Below are 15287 nucleotides of genomic sequence, written 5' to 3'. Positions count from 1 at the left end.
ACTCATGTTGCGTAATTATGTCACAGCAGCCATTAACAATAAGTTGTCTTTTTGAATTGTACTGTTCAAGATATAAGTCATTTGTGTTACAATGACATGTTTGCACAGGCATATTGATTTTGACAATGTACATTGTTTAAGCCATACAAGCTGTTATAAATGTTCATACTTGACTTCTTATTGTTTACAATACATTTTTATACACTTAATGTTTAGTCTGCATGTACAATTGTTAAATAAAATTGAAAGCTGGTAAATAAATCAACGAAAAACAGTTAATCTGTATTTCATGCATTGATCCAGATTTTCAAATTATATAACAGTCCGCTTGGGCGAATTTATCGTCATTTATCGTTATCGAGGTAAATCTGCTAAATTAACCGTGATACGTGCTTAAGGCCATATCGCCCAGCCCTAGTTTCTATCATTTCAACATGAGAGGGCCAAGTCCCCACTCAAAGCCCAGTTACCAATTGAAAACATGACATTCAACCAGTTTGTAACATACTTACACTTGCTGACAAAATTGGCCACATGGTTTATCTTCATGAGCTCAGGGGACTTGCATTCTTGGTACAATAACAGCAGAGAATCTATAAACTCTTCCCGATTTAAGAAGCATCTTCCCTCCTGTCCACTCAAGCTGATTCGACCCTGGAGAGGAAAAGGAAAGTTACCTCACTGCAGCCAGTTATACATGTTCATATTTTGTCAATCTTTGGAATTTTGGGGCTCGTTAGAGTGAGTGGAAGACGTGCACCTGAAACAGCTGGTTGAGTCTCGAGCTGCGGATAGTGATCGGCTCAGAAGAGGTCCGCATACTTTTCTGATTTCCCTGGCTCATGTATTTAAACTTCAACATTGTTAATATCTGACCTAATGACACATACAGAAGTATTTGGTTAAATATGAAGATTTAGTTGACTGATCCATTAAGTATACGGAAGAGCCACAACTACGTGGGATAATAACGTAAACAACTTAGCAAGTGTGTTAGCTAAAGCAGTTGCTTGTCAAATAAATATAAATATATAAAGTTTCACTTTTGTCTTATTTACTCTCTCAAAACTCAAACTGTATGGATACTCACGGGACTTTCATGCAGGTAGTCCGCCTTTTGAATAACTTAAAAAGAGCCTTTAATATAGAAAACTTCGCATTGTTCCCTTCTGATTTAACATCGCTTCCGGTAAACTTTCAAATTTTGCGCGTTCCCCGCCTTTTTCGCGAAGTGCGTTTCGGCGAGATGGCATGTGAATGGTTCGATCCGTGTTTGTGGGCAGGGATCATATTTTTAACCAATCATTGGCCTCATAAACCGCCCTTTTTCCAAACACATCACGTATAAAACACTAGATGTCTAACTGCGGCATTAGCGGCGTAAGCAAAAAAACGGCCATTTTGAGTCGGAGGACTTCTGCTGTGGAGGTAAAGTAACTTATTAAAGTATTTTTTTTAAAAACTATGAATATTTTTACGTATATATTTGATTTACTAAATATCCGATGTGTATGGAAAACAAGCCGGATCGCAAGAAACTGGCAGGATAAGCAGTACGGAAAATGAATAAATAATTTACAGTGATCCCTCGTTTTTGGCGGTTAATCGGGACTAGGACCCGCCGCGATATGTGAAAAACTGCAAAGTAGCGCCTCACTTGACTCCATGTGTGTTTAACGTATTTATTCAGATTTAGCCTTGGAAAGAGATGCATATAAGACATGTTTTTTCCCGCTTTTTCCCCAAAGTATAAGTTTAAAAAATATGTATATGGCGGGAAAGACAGACAAGGCTAAAAAAGCAGTTTCTGCTCTTGCACCCTCTTTAAAATAAACTGCTGTATTTGAAGCCAAAAGAACTGCTGTGTTTGATCAAACAATATGTCCATATGCTGCCATAGCAGATTCATGGCGAATTAAGTCCCCGAGCTATTTTTTATTTGTCAGTTTTACCCTGGAAACCCCGTTTACAGACGTCACGCAACCGCTTTTGTTTCAACCTAGCCATAAAAAGAAGGTAAGTAATTGTATTTATTATTCGAAATGTCTGTCATTTTTAGCTTAGAATCATTAATTGATGTATAATATTTAGTAAAAAAAAAAAAAACGACTTTAAAAAATTATTCACTCGCACATTTTAAACTTTTAAACATATTACGTCTATTACGCCTGTAAAAAAAAGTCACGGATATCTCCCTCATAACTATCGCTTCATTGTATTTTTTTGTTAATGTCGCATTTTCCTCCAATATTTTAGATGACAAATAATCGATCCAAACAAAGAAAAATGGAAAAAAAAAAAAAAAAAAAACGTTTAAGAGGGTAAATATATGAAAATCTCGACCACTCCTTGACATCTGCGATTTCTACATCGCGATCCTTGTTATATTACCATGTTTCATCCATAAAATCCCCCAAAAATCTGGCTGTGGTCATCTACAGCTGTGTCATGACACTCCGTGATACATGCTACATGGAGTTTTTGGATCGAAAAGAGGTAAGTACGCAATCTCGTTAAAATCATGGCGTCTTTAATTATGATCTCGTGTGCTCTCACCTCCAGTTAGGGTTTTGTTGTTTAAAAAATATATATACATATTTTTTAAATGCCCTCCTATTCAAAATTTTTGTCCCCCCAGAAAATTGAGATTTTAAGCTTTCCAATGATGTATCACACAATCATACAGGACAATTTTGAAATTTGGCCAAATTGGGGGTCTCAGAGCGGAACTTCAAGTCACCTGAGTGTTTTCCGCCATATATATTTTAATAAATGTTTTTTAAGCACTTATTACGTAACAATTATGATAAGTTTTGAACATGTTACTGTCTAACCGAATTTTTATCAAACATGAATAAAGTAGTAGAAAAATGCTTGGCTTTATTAAATGCTTCATTGAGTGAGTCCACTTAAATCGGCTCAAACTGCTCACTTACACACAATGAGTTGTCACAGCAACTGTTTAACAAGTTAAGCGATGACTGACGCATGCAATGCTTTTGAAGTTCGTGTTTCTGGCAAGTCAAACCCAAACATCTGTCAACATCGTTAACTTCAATCAGCAACTCCAGTGTAATGGCTGACGAACAAAGAGCAGGGAGAGGCAGGGAGAGAGCAAGAGTGAGAGTGAGACTACACGATCGCCTTGGGACAGCTCATCTGTATTTTTTTTAAATTGAAAAATAAAATCTGCGAAGGACTGAGGGCGCGAAGTTTGAAGTGCAAAGTAGCGAGGGATCACTGTATTTAGAATTCAGATTATGAGTTTAACTCAAGTCAAATTTGTGTGTTAGGCCATCAAAGCTTGGAAACACTGTGACTGCACTAGATCACATTGTCTATAATAAACCATACAATTACATGCAGAGGCCAGGAAGAAGATTTTATTTGTAATGACATAACGTAACCATGTTTCATACTTATAAATTCCAATAATTACTCATTTGCATATTCTAGTGTAGATTTGGGGTTTGACATGTCCCAGGAGCTCTAAGGAGGTGCTGGAGTTGTAGCCTCAGGCTCAAGCCTGGGTTTGTGATTTGGGATTTGGAGACGGTTTGGGGGTGGGAGTAGGGTTAGGAGTAGGATTGGGATTTGGGGTGGGGTTAGGGTTGGGATTTGGATTAGGAGCAGGAGTAGGGGCAATGAAGCAACCCCTCTTGTGCCACTGCATGTCCCTCACACGTCGGACAGACTGGATCTGAGGTGCGGTGGCTCCCCAATCATTCCAGTGCTTAAAATCTCCATGCTCAAACACATACTGGCGTCCTCTGTAGCCCGGGTACATGTAGCCTACCCACCTTAAAAGGCAAAGTACAGTCCACTGAAATAGGGCTCTCGAATGATAAGATAAATTATTATATTTGAACCTGGCTGATATTCTAAAATCAGAAGATTGTGTCTTACGTGCCGTTGATGGCCTTAGCACTGGCCACGCGATCCTGGAAACCATAAGCCCACAGGCTGGGAACATCATCGTCAACAATCTCCATCTTTCTGCCTTCAAAACCTGCATTCTCGAACAGGTGCAGCTTGTGATCTGCATTATCCTGGAGAGAAACGCACACTTAAATTTCCTATTGAATTAGTTGATATTGCAAGTGTTTCGGTCATTATAAATACAGACCACTTTTAGGGGCCTGAACGAGCCCAGACAGTAGTGGCTCTGGCAATTAGTCCATGAGCTCCAGCGGGGATACTCCCCCTTCTCTAATACAAACTTCTCCCCTGCAAAACCTGGATGCTCAAAACCAATCCATCTGAAACAAAGAAAAGAAAACATTGCTAACACATTCCTCCGTGAGGAAGGTTGGTGTTATTATTCAATAAAGACAAACAAAATCCCTTACGGTCCAGATTCCACAATGATGGACCCAACTTTCTGTGTCTTCTCCAACAAATCTTTGCATTCGCCAGACAATTCCACTTTCTTTCCACGGAAGTTCTCAAACTCAAAAACTGCCAACTATATAGCACAGCGATTAATGACCAAATCATTTTCAGGAATTCCTAACTCAAATTTGTGATATTCAAGTACCTTATATGAGGCTCCAACTCCGCCTTGGCCCTTCTCTGCAGGCAACTGGTCTGGGCTTCCTTGTTGATCTGTCATGTTGCTTAGTTCGGTGCTGTGTGATTTAACATTTGACGCGTCTTTACCAATGGAGACAAACATCACAACTCACAATGTAATAGCATGCCAGGCTCAGTTTTTCTACCATAATTTCAGACTATAAGGCGCACCTGACTATAAGCCGCCACCCACCAAATTTGACATGGAAATGGCATTTGTTCATAAATATGTCACACTTGACAATAAACCGCAGCTGTCTTCACTGTCTTATTCGATATTTACACCAAAAGATATTAACCGGTAACACTTTTTGACAGCGGCATCACAAGACTGTCATAAGACCAAATGAACCACCATGAAGCTTTGATCCAATCGGCTGCAATGCTTCATTGCTTCAAGAAGCTTCATTTGGCCATCACTGCTCGTTTGGGGGAGACAGTCAACCTCTGCTGCCATCTGTTGTCAACACTGTTGTTGTCCAACATGCCTCATAGCATGCATTGCAGTGAAGCAGATGTAAATAACAAAATTCATGTTCTCTGCTAATTATTTCTTCAGTTTCTGTTCCAGTTGTTTCATGAATTGCTAGTTATGGTATTTGTTACCATTTTATTTGACAGTAGCACTGAAAGACTGTCTTAAGACCATCACAATTATGAAATGACACTGCCACTAGCATTAGTGAATGCTTATGACAGATGTCATTTTGTGTCATCCGGCAAATGATCTCACTTTTGAATGGATGTAAAAGATCCGAGCTGGACGTAAATGGAGAAAGTTACATCATTTGTCAGATGAAACTTGATGACATCTGTCATAAGCATTCATTAATGAAGCGCTGAAGCTTTGAAACAATCAGTTGCAAAGCTACAAGAAGCTTCATTTTGCCATCACTGGTCCCTTTGGGGAGGCAGTCAACCTCTGCTGCCACCTGCAGTCAACACTGTTGTTGTCCAACATGCCTCCTAGCATGCATCGCTGTGCCGCAGATGTAAATAACAATCAAAATTCATGTTCCGTGCTAATTATTTCTTCAGTTACTGTTCCAGTTGTTTCATTAATTGCTAGTTATGGTATTTGGTAATACTTTATTTGAAAGTAGCAATATAAGACTGTCATAAGACCATCATAGTGATGAAATGACACTACCATGAGGCTGCCATGGTGCACCGGATTATAAACCATAGCCGTCCTCACACCAAAAGAGCCACCATTTAGTGCTTCAAGAAGCTTCATTCGGCCATCACTACTCCCTTAGGGGAGAAATTCAACCTCTGCTGCCACCTGCAGTCAACACTGTTGTCGTCCAACATGCCTCCTAGCATGCATTTCAGCGCTGCAGATTTAAATAATCAAAATTCATGTTCCGTGCTAATTATTTCTTCAGTTACTGTTCCAGTTGTTTAATTAATTGCTAGTTATGGCATTTGGTAACACTTTATTTGAAAGTAGCACTATAAGCAGGGGTGCACATAAGTGGTCCGCATGCGCGCATGCGTACTGGACGTAGACAAACGCGCTGGCCCTCAGCGGTTTCCATACGCTTTTGCGTACCGCTGGCTGACCACTGTATTTGCGGCGGACACGAGAAAATAACTTCTCAAAATGTCGAAGAGGCAGGCCACACTGAGTAATTACTTCTGTGTTCCCCCAACCCCGTCAAAAGACAGACAGACGACAGAGACGTCACCGGAGCTACCGAAAAAAAGGACTTTTGCTGAAAAGTGGCTACTGGAGGTACCGTGGCTAGAAGCAAATGATGCTCGCACGGAAATGCGTTACAAAATGTGCCGTGAGAATCCCAATGTCGCCGATAAGAGCAGCGCATTTTATGTAGGGTCAAAGGATTTCAGCCATCCAAACTTTGAAAAGCACGAAAAAAACAGAGAGCATGTGGCAATTAAGCAAACTATTGATGTCAGACAAGTGGCGGAATAGGGCAGAATAAAGGTAATGAACAGCGACATGCACAAACGTGTTTTTGCTCGCATTTTACAAAGCTAAACATGCACGTTCAATGAGGTCTTATGAGGAGGACATCCCATTTTTAAAAAGGCTTGGAGTTAATGTGGGAGCCGCATAATGCCCTTTATTTTGAATTGGTGCTTTTATGTTTATTTCTTTACATTTCACTTCAAAGTAATGGCAATTTTGTTGTGCCAGTTGATGTTAATCAAGCATTAATTGTTAATATAATTAATTAAAGTTAATTGGCTCTAAGTAAAGCTTGTCATAAATTTATCGCATCAGGCGGGTCGGCTCTCAAGCTCAATGAGGACTAAGTCACATCTCCAGGTCCTCCTCTGAGAACCTGGGCAAAAAAATTATGTGCACCCCTGACTATAAGACTGTCTTAAGACCATCATAATTATGAAATGACACTGCCATGAGCTTTAATGAATGCTTATAACAGATGTCATTTTATATCATCCGGCAAATTATCTCCCTTATGAATGGATGTAAAAGATCCGAGCTGGACATAAATGGAGTTAGTTACATAATTTGCCGGTTGACACTTGATGACATGTCATAAGCATTCATTAATGCCCATGATAGTGTCATGAATTAATTATGACGGTCTTATGGCAGTCTTATGACTGCGTTGTCAAATAAAGTTACCTATTAACCCAACCAACAAATCAACTAATAAACCACACGGGACTATAAACCGCAGGATTAAAAATGAGGAGGAAAAGTAGCGGCCTCCAGCCCGAAAACGGTATTTTCATTATTTATTTAGTTTACAGCTCCCTCACTCATTTCATTGCATTGTACTGGAAAGTTATAATAGATTTTGTATTACAATTTTTACAATCCATGTGAGGATCTCATTTCACCTAGACCAGACATGTCCAAAGTCCGGCCCGGGGGCCAAATGCGGCCCATGGTCAAATTTCATCTGACCCCCTGCCTTTGTCATAAAATCAATAACGTCTGGCCCGTACACAGACTTAATAAATTGGTCAGCAGTACTGCAACCCGCATATGAAGTAGCCTACACACGAAATACTGCTCCTCATTTACCCACTAAAAGGCAGCAGCACTTTAACCCTTTATCGCCAAATGTATCACATTTGATACACCTAAAATTTCATGATTTTGAGATTTAGAATTTTGACATTTCTTTTTGGAAAAAAAAAAAAGATGGATGCAAGTCAACACATGCATCTGCAGGTTCCATGAGAAAAAAACATGATTTAGCATGGGTTATAGATGTTAGAGTGCTTATTACACATATTCATTTTGACATTTCGTTTTACAAATTTGAAAAAAAGGTTTCATTAGGACCTTATTTTTCAAATTTTGGGATTCTCTGATAATTGCTTCATGTAGCAGGTATTTAAGGGCTAAGCAACATTACTCCGTGTGACCCATTACTTCCATTTTCTAAAATGGCGACAATCAACAAAAAAATGAAAGTTGTGACAGCCGACGCCTCAGGGATAGGTGGAAATTGGACTATTTCTTCACTAAAATATGCAACAACTGTGTCTTGCCTCATTTGCAAAGAGACAGTTGCTGTTTTTAAAGATTTCAATGTGAGGCGAGATTACCAAACAAGACACGCTGACATGTACGACAAGATTACAGGCAAGATACGCAGTGAGAAATTGAAGCAATTTAAAGCTAGTTTAATTTCACAGCAGTAGTATTTTGCAAGAGCTCGAGAGTCGAAAGAGAACGCCAAAAAAGGCTAGTTGGGAGATTGTTGAAATTATTCATTTAAAAAAAATATATAAACGAAATGTGACACACTGAATGGCTAGCTAAATTTTGCTTAAATATATTGTTCTACGTAAAGGACGTCGGCCCCCCACATTTTTACCACCCCAAATCCTTTGCAAAAAGTTAGGACACCCCTGAACTAGACTGTAGTGCTTTTATAAGAAAGTAAACATACACAACATACATGTACATTATGCACACCACTGTCTGCAACATTTGGGCCTACTACACAATCTAATAAGATCCAATGCAATTACTATATCAATGAAAAAGTGCCTTTACATAGACGATAATACTAGTTTTTCACTGATATTTTTACTGGTATATTTTTGGTTATAAATTTAACATTTTACGCTCATTATCATGTGTACAGACTTTACAACGGCCACTTTTTTCCTTGCCTTGGCTCTTGTTATATTATGCAAGTGATGAAAACCTTGAGGCTTATCAGTCTAAACATACATATTATATGCTATGTTTTGAAGCAAAAATTCTTATGCAGAGAAGACGGAAATAGTGAGAACCTAGGAAAAGAAACTTCCTATACATCTTAGCTTTACCTGGATGGCTTGTGTCAGTGCACCTGGTACGGTACAAGCCGCTCTCCGCGTCTTCTGTTGTTCTCGCCTTTCTTCTCAGCCTGTCTTAGTGTGAGGGTGTGGAGGCCTGGCGAGCAGTCGGTAGAGGCCAGGGGGGTATTTATGGTTTATTTCTGGCCACAGCAGCAAAAAGCCTGTTGATGCAGCAAGTCTGTCGCACCCATTGTGTCCATCACACTGCTTCTCAATAGGCTTGCCCTCTGTTCCTGGCAAATGCTGCCCAGCTAGGCTCGTATTACCAAACTGATCGTGCTCCTACTATTGGTGAATGTTCTGCCAGCCAGCCAGGAGAAATAGCTTATTGTGGACCGGCCTGCTTCATACCTGGTTCCTTCGCTTGTGTGCTGCTGCTTCTCCTCTATGGGCAACAATGTCAATTTCTTTCAAAAGTTCATTTAATTGATATAATGTGTAGTTTTCCCACAAACAACATCATAGCTAAATTCAAATACGTTTAATAGAAAAGCTTTTAATGAAATTGAAAACATTGCAAATTAATGACTGGTGGTCATTATTTCCCATTGGAAAACAAAGGCACTTAAAAAATCTCAAGTACAGTGGATAAACATTCACACAGTTGTGGTAGTAAAAAAGCATTCCTACATTTTCTGCAAGCTTGCTGATGTTAGGATGTGTTTGCAATTGCCATTTTTGAAAAAAAAAAAAAAAAAAAAGTCTGATCATGTCTATGTGAGCTACATAAAGGGTGTGCATAATCATATTTCTTAAAGTGCAAAGGTTTACATCAAAGGATCGAATTACAATATGTTCAACTGAAAACTTGTGAGTAGCTATAAATTGGCTGCAGGGCGGCCTAATGGCATCAGCCCCCTTTAATAACCATTGACAAAACAGAAGAGAACAGAATGAAAAAAATAGTCAATTTATGTCAAGCTCTGCATTGCATTAATGATCACTGTTTGACATTGCAGCATAAGTTCAAACTTGTCCTTGACATGAATATAAAATGTCACATAGCCTAGGCAAATCATTTACAAGACAGTTTTTAATTACTTATGTATTCTGCCTAAAAAAAGCCTGAATTTCAATTTGCATATTTCACATCTGGTTCAAATGTACAAATAAGGCACTCGAGTGCAAAATTTGGATGTTGACGAGGTGTCTCTTGGCACAAACATCTGACATGGGTGGATCCTGCCCAAAGCAGTGGCTCCTACAGGGAACACAATCCAGAGAAGACATTAAAGTGCCTGTGACACGAAAAAGCATGTTTATTTCATAATACACGCGGTATTTTATGCTCCTGAATGATATTGGGGGACTCCGGAGGCAGCTGACAGGTACCGGCTGGCCAAGCGGACTGCGGCTTCAGCGGTCGCCGAGGCAAAAACCCGGACATGGGAGGAGTTCGGCGAGGCCATGGAAAACGACTTCCGGACGGCTTAGAGGAAATTCTGGTCCACCATCCGGCGCCTGAGGAGGGGAAAGCAGTGCACCATTAACACTGTGTATAGTGAAGATGGTGTACTGCTGACCTCGACTCGGGACGCCGTGAGCCGGTGGGGAGAATACTTCGAGGCCCTCCTCAATTCCACCGACACGCCTCCCTTTGAGGAAGCAGAGTCTGGGGACTCCGTGGTGGGCTCTTCGATCTCTGGGGTTGAAGTCACTGAGGCGGTTGGAAAGCGCCTCGGTGGCAAGGCTCCGGGGGTAGATGAGATCCGCCCGGAGTTCCTGAAGGCTCTGGATGTTGTAGGGGTGTCGTGGCTGACACGTCTCTACAACATCGCGTGGACATCGGGGACATTGCCTCTGGATTGGCAGACCGGGGTGGTGGTCCCCCTTTTTAAGAAGGGGGACCGGAGGGTGTGTTCCAATTATAGAGGGATCACACTCCTCAGCCTCCCTGGTAAAGTCTTTTCAGGGGTGCTGGAGAGGAGAGTCCGCCGAGAAGTCGAATCTCGGATTCAGGAGGAGCAGTGTGGTTTTCGTCCCGGCCGTGGAACAGTGGACCAGCTCTACACCCTCGGCAGGGTCCTCGAGGGTGCATGGGAGTTCGCCCGATCACTCTACATGTGTTTTGTGGATGTGGAGAAGGCGTTCGACCGTGTGCCTCAGGGAGTCCTGTGGGGGGTGCTCCGGGAGTACGGGGTACCGAGCCCCTTGGTAAGGGCTGTTCGGTCCCTGTACGACCGGTGTCAGAGTCTGGTCCGCATTGCCGGCAGTAAGTCGAATTCATTCCCAGTGAGGGTTGGACTCCGCCAAGGCTGCCCTTTGTCACCGATTTTGTTCATAATTTTTATGGACAGAATTTCTAGGCGCAGCCGAAGCGTTGAGGGGGTCCGGTTTGGTGACCTCAGCATTGAATCTCTGCTTTTTGCAGATGATTTAGTGCTGTTGGCTTCATCAAGCCGTGACCTCCAACTCTCACTGGAGCAGTTTGCAGCTGAGTGTGAAGCGGTTGGGATGAAGATCAGCACCTCCAAATCCGAGACCATGGTCCTCAGTCGGAAAAGGGTGGAGTGCCCTCTCCGGGACGGGGATGAGATCCTGCCCCAAGTGGAGGAGTTCAAGTATCTTGGGGTCTTGTTCACGAGTGACGGTAGGAGGGAGCGGGAGATCGACAGGCGAATCGGTGCGGCGTCTGCAGTAATGCGGACTCTGCACCGTTCCGTAGTGGTGAAGAAGGAGCTGAGCCGAAAGGCAAAGCTCTCGATTTACCAGTCGATCTACGTTCCTACCCTCACCTATGGTCACGAGCTTTGGGTCGTGACCGAAAGAACAAGATCCCGGATACAAGCGGCCGAAATGAGTTTCCTCCGCAGGGTGTCCGGGCTCTCCCTTAGAGATAGGGTGAGAAGCTCGGTCATCCGGGAGGGACTCGGCGTCGAGCCGCTACTCCTCCGCGTAGAGAGGAGCCAGCTGAGGTGGCTCGAGCATCTGGTTCGGATGCCTCCAGGACGCCTCCCTGGAGAGGTGTTCCGGGCATGTCCCACCGGCGGGAGGCCCCGGGGACGACCCAGGACACGCTGGAGAAACTATGTCTCTCGGCTGGCCTGGGAACGCCTTGGGATCCCGCCGGAGGAGCTGGTTGAAGTGGCTGGGGAGAGGGAAGTCTGGGCTTCCCTGTTAAAGCTGCTGCCCCCGCGACCCGACCCCGGAACAAGCGGAAGATAATGGATGGATGGATGGATGAATGATATTGACCGCTTGGATGTGTGTGTGGAAGCGATCACTATATTTATTTAGTTTTTTTGAATCCCGCGCCATGAAAATGAGTTACTTGCGGCTTTGGTTTTACATTGAGGAGGACGGCGTTGTGACGTGTACGAGAGAAGGAGTACTCTTCACTATACAGCAGTACTGTTGTGTATGAGGACTAAGGATTCAGTTGATTTTGTGGATTAATACGTTTATATTTCGCATCACGCCAGCCAAACGACTGCAGAAAAATCTTGCTGTATGAGGGAGGGGCGTGTGCGCCTTTTTGAGTTTCAAAGGGTTCCCATTCACCATGGATATTGGCCAAAACAAGCCCTACTACTGTGGGATCATTGGACTTACGAGGAAGTGAGTAAACATTGTGTTTTGTATTATGTAAAATACTGGGATCATTTTATGCATTTAAAGGAAGACGTGCATGCATCCAAATACTTGGATAAAAAGAATATCCTGTAAAAATATTGAAGTAAAGAGACAGAAACAATGACGTTTTGCAGCTCTCTTCGTCGCGTTTTCCTCGTTGTGAATAGTTCCCCCTCGACGGGCTGACTGGTCCTTCTCAAGCCATTTATTTAGCTATTGGGGAAAAATACTTGGATAAAAAGAATATCCTGTAAAAATATTGGAGTAGAGACACTGAAACAATGACATTTTGTGGCTCTCTTCGTCGCGTTTTCCTCATTCTGCATAATTCTCCCTCAATGGGCTGAATAGTAAAACCGTTGAGCCCTGTCTCCTGCTGACGTCATCCACCTGTTGGGGAGGTTAGAGCCCTACAACGGTAGGCGTGGCTAACCGGCAGATTAAAAGACTAATTTCTCTTCATCTGCGCTTTGCTAAATTGTTGTATATAGTCGAATGGTCTCAAAATATGATTCTAATTCACATGATAATGCTATTTAAGACTTTTTTTCTCCTGTCGTATGCTCTTTAATTTCTATGTTTTTACTGTTGTGTTTAAGAAAGTACCCCACATCTTTTAAAATAGATTAGAACAATGGTTCTTAAACTGGGTTTGATGAGAAAGTGTCAGGGGTTCGGCAAGTAAGACAAGCAGTGCCCCATTTTAATACACTAAATTTATACCAACTGACATTTTAGACCAGGTTTTGGACAGGTGTGCCCCAACTTACATTCATTCCACTGGTGGTAAATGTACGGCCCACACAGTGAAACACATGTGGCAGTGTAAAACTGGAGATTTGTGATTTTTTTTTTTTAAATGATTGAGTGCATTACTGCACTTGGGTTACTCTTGTGTCTGCATTCACATACATTCACTCGCCACCTCCCAGTCAATGGCTGCTAATGAGGTAACAAGGAAGTGACCTAAACATGCACCGAAACCAACAAGAAATGACCTGAAATCAACAGGAAATAGCCTAGAAATGCCCCAAAATGTACAGGAATCATCAATCCATAACTATCCCAAATAACAAAGAAGTGACCTAAAATGAACTCATTGGCTTCCATTGACAACAATAGACGTCCAATTCACTCAAACAGGAAAGACTGGCTGTCAATGCTTATATTCTAGTCCCACAGATGGCGCTAGATGTCCAATCCATTTTGATTGGGAGTGGCGAGTCATTCATATAGTGGATATCTAGTACTGGCAATGACAGCCAGTGAGTTAACTTGATTGGTCCAAAGTACACTGGTCCAGCCGACAACAAGAGCGCTATATACCTAAAGGTCTGCAAAACAAAATGAGCTCGACACCCTTGCTTAATTCCATTTCTTTCAAATGACCTGATTGTAGCAGAAACTAGTTTACTCAGTGGAAAGTTGACTCGCACTTGATATGAAGAAATATAACAGGCCTATTGGCAGCGTGGACTGAAATTTTCATGTGTTTTAATAAAACATGCTGTCAAAATGTGAAGAAATTGGAACAGGAATTTGCTTAGATATTAGCCTGCTAGTTTAGATGTAGCAGTATTGAATTGGATATCTAATTCCGAAGTGTTCGGTGGATGCACCTGTGAAACTCTTGGGGTTCGGTACCTTTAGCAATGTTAAGAACCACTGGATTAGACAATAACTGAAATAAACCTGAAACTTTAAATAAAACTTTGTGTGTAATGGTGTAATGTATATATTCTTTCATGTTTACATAAACGTTCAAGGGTAGGTCTTAATATTTTTACTATATACATACAGAGGTAGAAGACAATGCAACGTAACAATACTCTGTGCTTCTCAGCCCTTCATAGTGATAGAAAATATAATATAATTCAGTGTTTATTTAGTCTTAGAGACAAAACGTTTTAATTTTTTTTTTTTCATTTTCAATTTAATCCTGACCTGCTATATGTGGCTGAGTTCTCATTCCCCCTCATGTTGACTGATACGCTTTTTCGTCTTCAACTCTGTCAGCCAAGCCGGCGAGGAGACCACTCTGAGAGACACAATGATTTTATGGAAAAAATACATATATTTGCACAGCACTTATCTTTTGTCTTCTGCTAGTCTTACCCCCCATCTGTGGCGCCTATGGGTGGAAGTACTCGTGCAGCCCCGGCAAGATGGGCTGCAGGGCGAGGAGGATTGGGAGAGCGAGGCATTTGGGAGGGTGATGGCACCACTTCATCATTTGCACTTTGCTTGTCTTCTTCATTCTCCTCTCGTCCTTCTGCTCTCTTTTTGATCTGAGCCTGAGAGAATTTGGTAAGTACAGTAAGACCACATTGTGATATATTGCTGTCTCCAAATCTTCATTTGCAATTTACAATGAGGTCTGATGGGCTCATGCCAGGAAACACAGGGATCTTTCTGGAGGGAGAAGGAGAGGAGATGGTCCTTTGTTTTTGCTGCTCCTCCTCTGAGTCGGACACCCCACGTCCTCCATCTAAAATCCACAGCAAGTTGATGCATTCAGCTTTAAATAGCTGATTTAAAACAACCTTTTGAGCTACATTTAGGGGAAATGACATTATCAATGACCTGTAGAGTCACAAGACCGCCAGTCCAGACTTTCTGCCATAGCTGGTTGTGTGCGGCTTGAGCGTGATGGACGCGATCGGATGCGCCTCTTACCCAGGGCTACCCTGGATCTCTGAGCACTGGTGTCAAGGAGAGGGGTGGAGCTCTGTGCAATGGAGTACAGAATTTCAGATTAATAAATACAATTTTTATACAGTACCTCTGAGTTGAATGCCCCTGTAAGTTATACAAATGTATTATTGACCACCATTTTCTTCAAA

General features: G+C 42.0%; 3 protein-coding genes across 10 annotated transcripts in view; all 3 read right to left on the bottom strand.

Moving 5' to 3' along the window:
- cita (citron rho-interacting serine/threonine kinase a) overlaps window positions 1-1189 on the bottom strand; it is an 83460-nt gene extending 82271 nt beyond the window's left edge. For all 7 annotated transcript variants that reach the window (XM_057846689.1, XM_057846690.1, XM_057846693.1 and 4 more), the window contains exons 1-3: window positions 1091-1189; window positions 761-876; window positions 513-654 (exon numbers count right to left, since the gene is read on the bottom strand). In XM_057846689.1, the coding sequence (XP_057702672.1) occupies window positions 513-654; window positions 761-862 (244 nt within the window). In that variant the 5' untranslated portion in view covers window positions 863-876; window positions 1091-1189. The remainder of the gene's footprint in view (window positions 1-512; window positions 655-760; window positions 877-1090) is intronic.
- A 2179-nt stretch (window positions 1190-3368) lies between these two features.
- Window positions 3369-9026, bottom strand: crybb3 (crystallin, beta B3). Of its 2 annotated transcripts, none has more exons than XM_057846135.1 (6): window positions 8860-9026; window positions 4538-4628; window positions 4350-4465; window positions 4127-4259; window positions 3907-4049; window positions 3369-3800 (listed from the first exon to the last, which is right to left on the bottom strand). In XM_057846135.1, exons 2-6 carry the CDS (start codon window positions 4610-4612, stop codon window positions 3521-3523), a joined length of 747 nt encoding a protein of 248 aa, XP_057702118.1. In that variant the 5' UTR covers window positions 4613-4628; window positions 8860-9026; the 3' UTR covers window positions 3369-3520. The 2 variants fall into 2 exon arrangements, with proteins under 2 accessions (XP_057702118.1, XP_057702119.1); XM_057846136.1 differs by having other exon boundaries at window positions 4538-4653; window positions 8860-9023.
- Window positions 9027-9370: 344 nt separating this feature from the next.
- tnks1bp1 (tankyrase 1 binding protein 1) overlaps window positions 9371-15287 on the bottom strand; it is a 42858-nt gene continuing 36941 nt past the window's right edge. Inside the window, exons 6-10 of the mRNA XM_057846134.1 lie at window positions 15028-15172; window positions 14814-14932; window positions 14560-14738; window positions 14389-14482; window positions 9371-10072 (exon numbers count right to left, since the gene is read on the bottom strand). Of these exons, the coding sequence (XP_057702117.1) occupies window positions 14410-14482; window positions 14560-14738; window positions 14814-14932; window positions 15028-15172 (516 nt within the window). The 3' untranslated portion in view covers window positions 9371-10072; window positions 14389-14409. The remainder of the gene's footprint in view (window positions 10073-14388; window positions 14483-14559; window positions 14739-14813; window positions 14933-15027; window positions 15173-15287) is intronic.

This window comes from Corythoichthys intestinalis, chromosome 9 (assembly GCF_030265065.1).
Source record: "Corythoichthys intestinalis isolate RoL2023-P3 chromosome 9, ASM3026506v1, whole genome shotgun sequence".
Taxonomy (NCBI): domain Eukaryota; kingdom Metazoa; phylum Chordata; class Actinopteri; order Syngnathiformes; family Syngnathidae; genus Corythoichthys; species Corythoichthys intestinalis.
This window is presented reverse-complemented; position numbering and strand designations above follow the sequence as displayed.

Bases quoted from the DNA above. Each gene is read 5' to 3' on its own strand.
- crybb3 (XM_057846135.1), bottom strand. From the start codon at position 4,612: ATGACAGATCAACAAGGAAGCCCAGACCAGTTGCCTGCAGAGAAGGGC. The intron at 4,050-4,126 runs GTCTGTATTTAT...GTTTCTCTCCAG, and splicing joins CGTTCAGGCCCCTAAAAGTG to GATAATGCAGATCACAAGCT. The intron at 3,801-3,906 runs GTAAGACACAAT...TTGCCTTTTAAG, and splicing joins GCTAAGGCCATCAACGGCAC to GTGGGTAGGCTACATGTACC.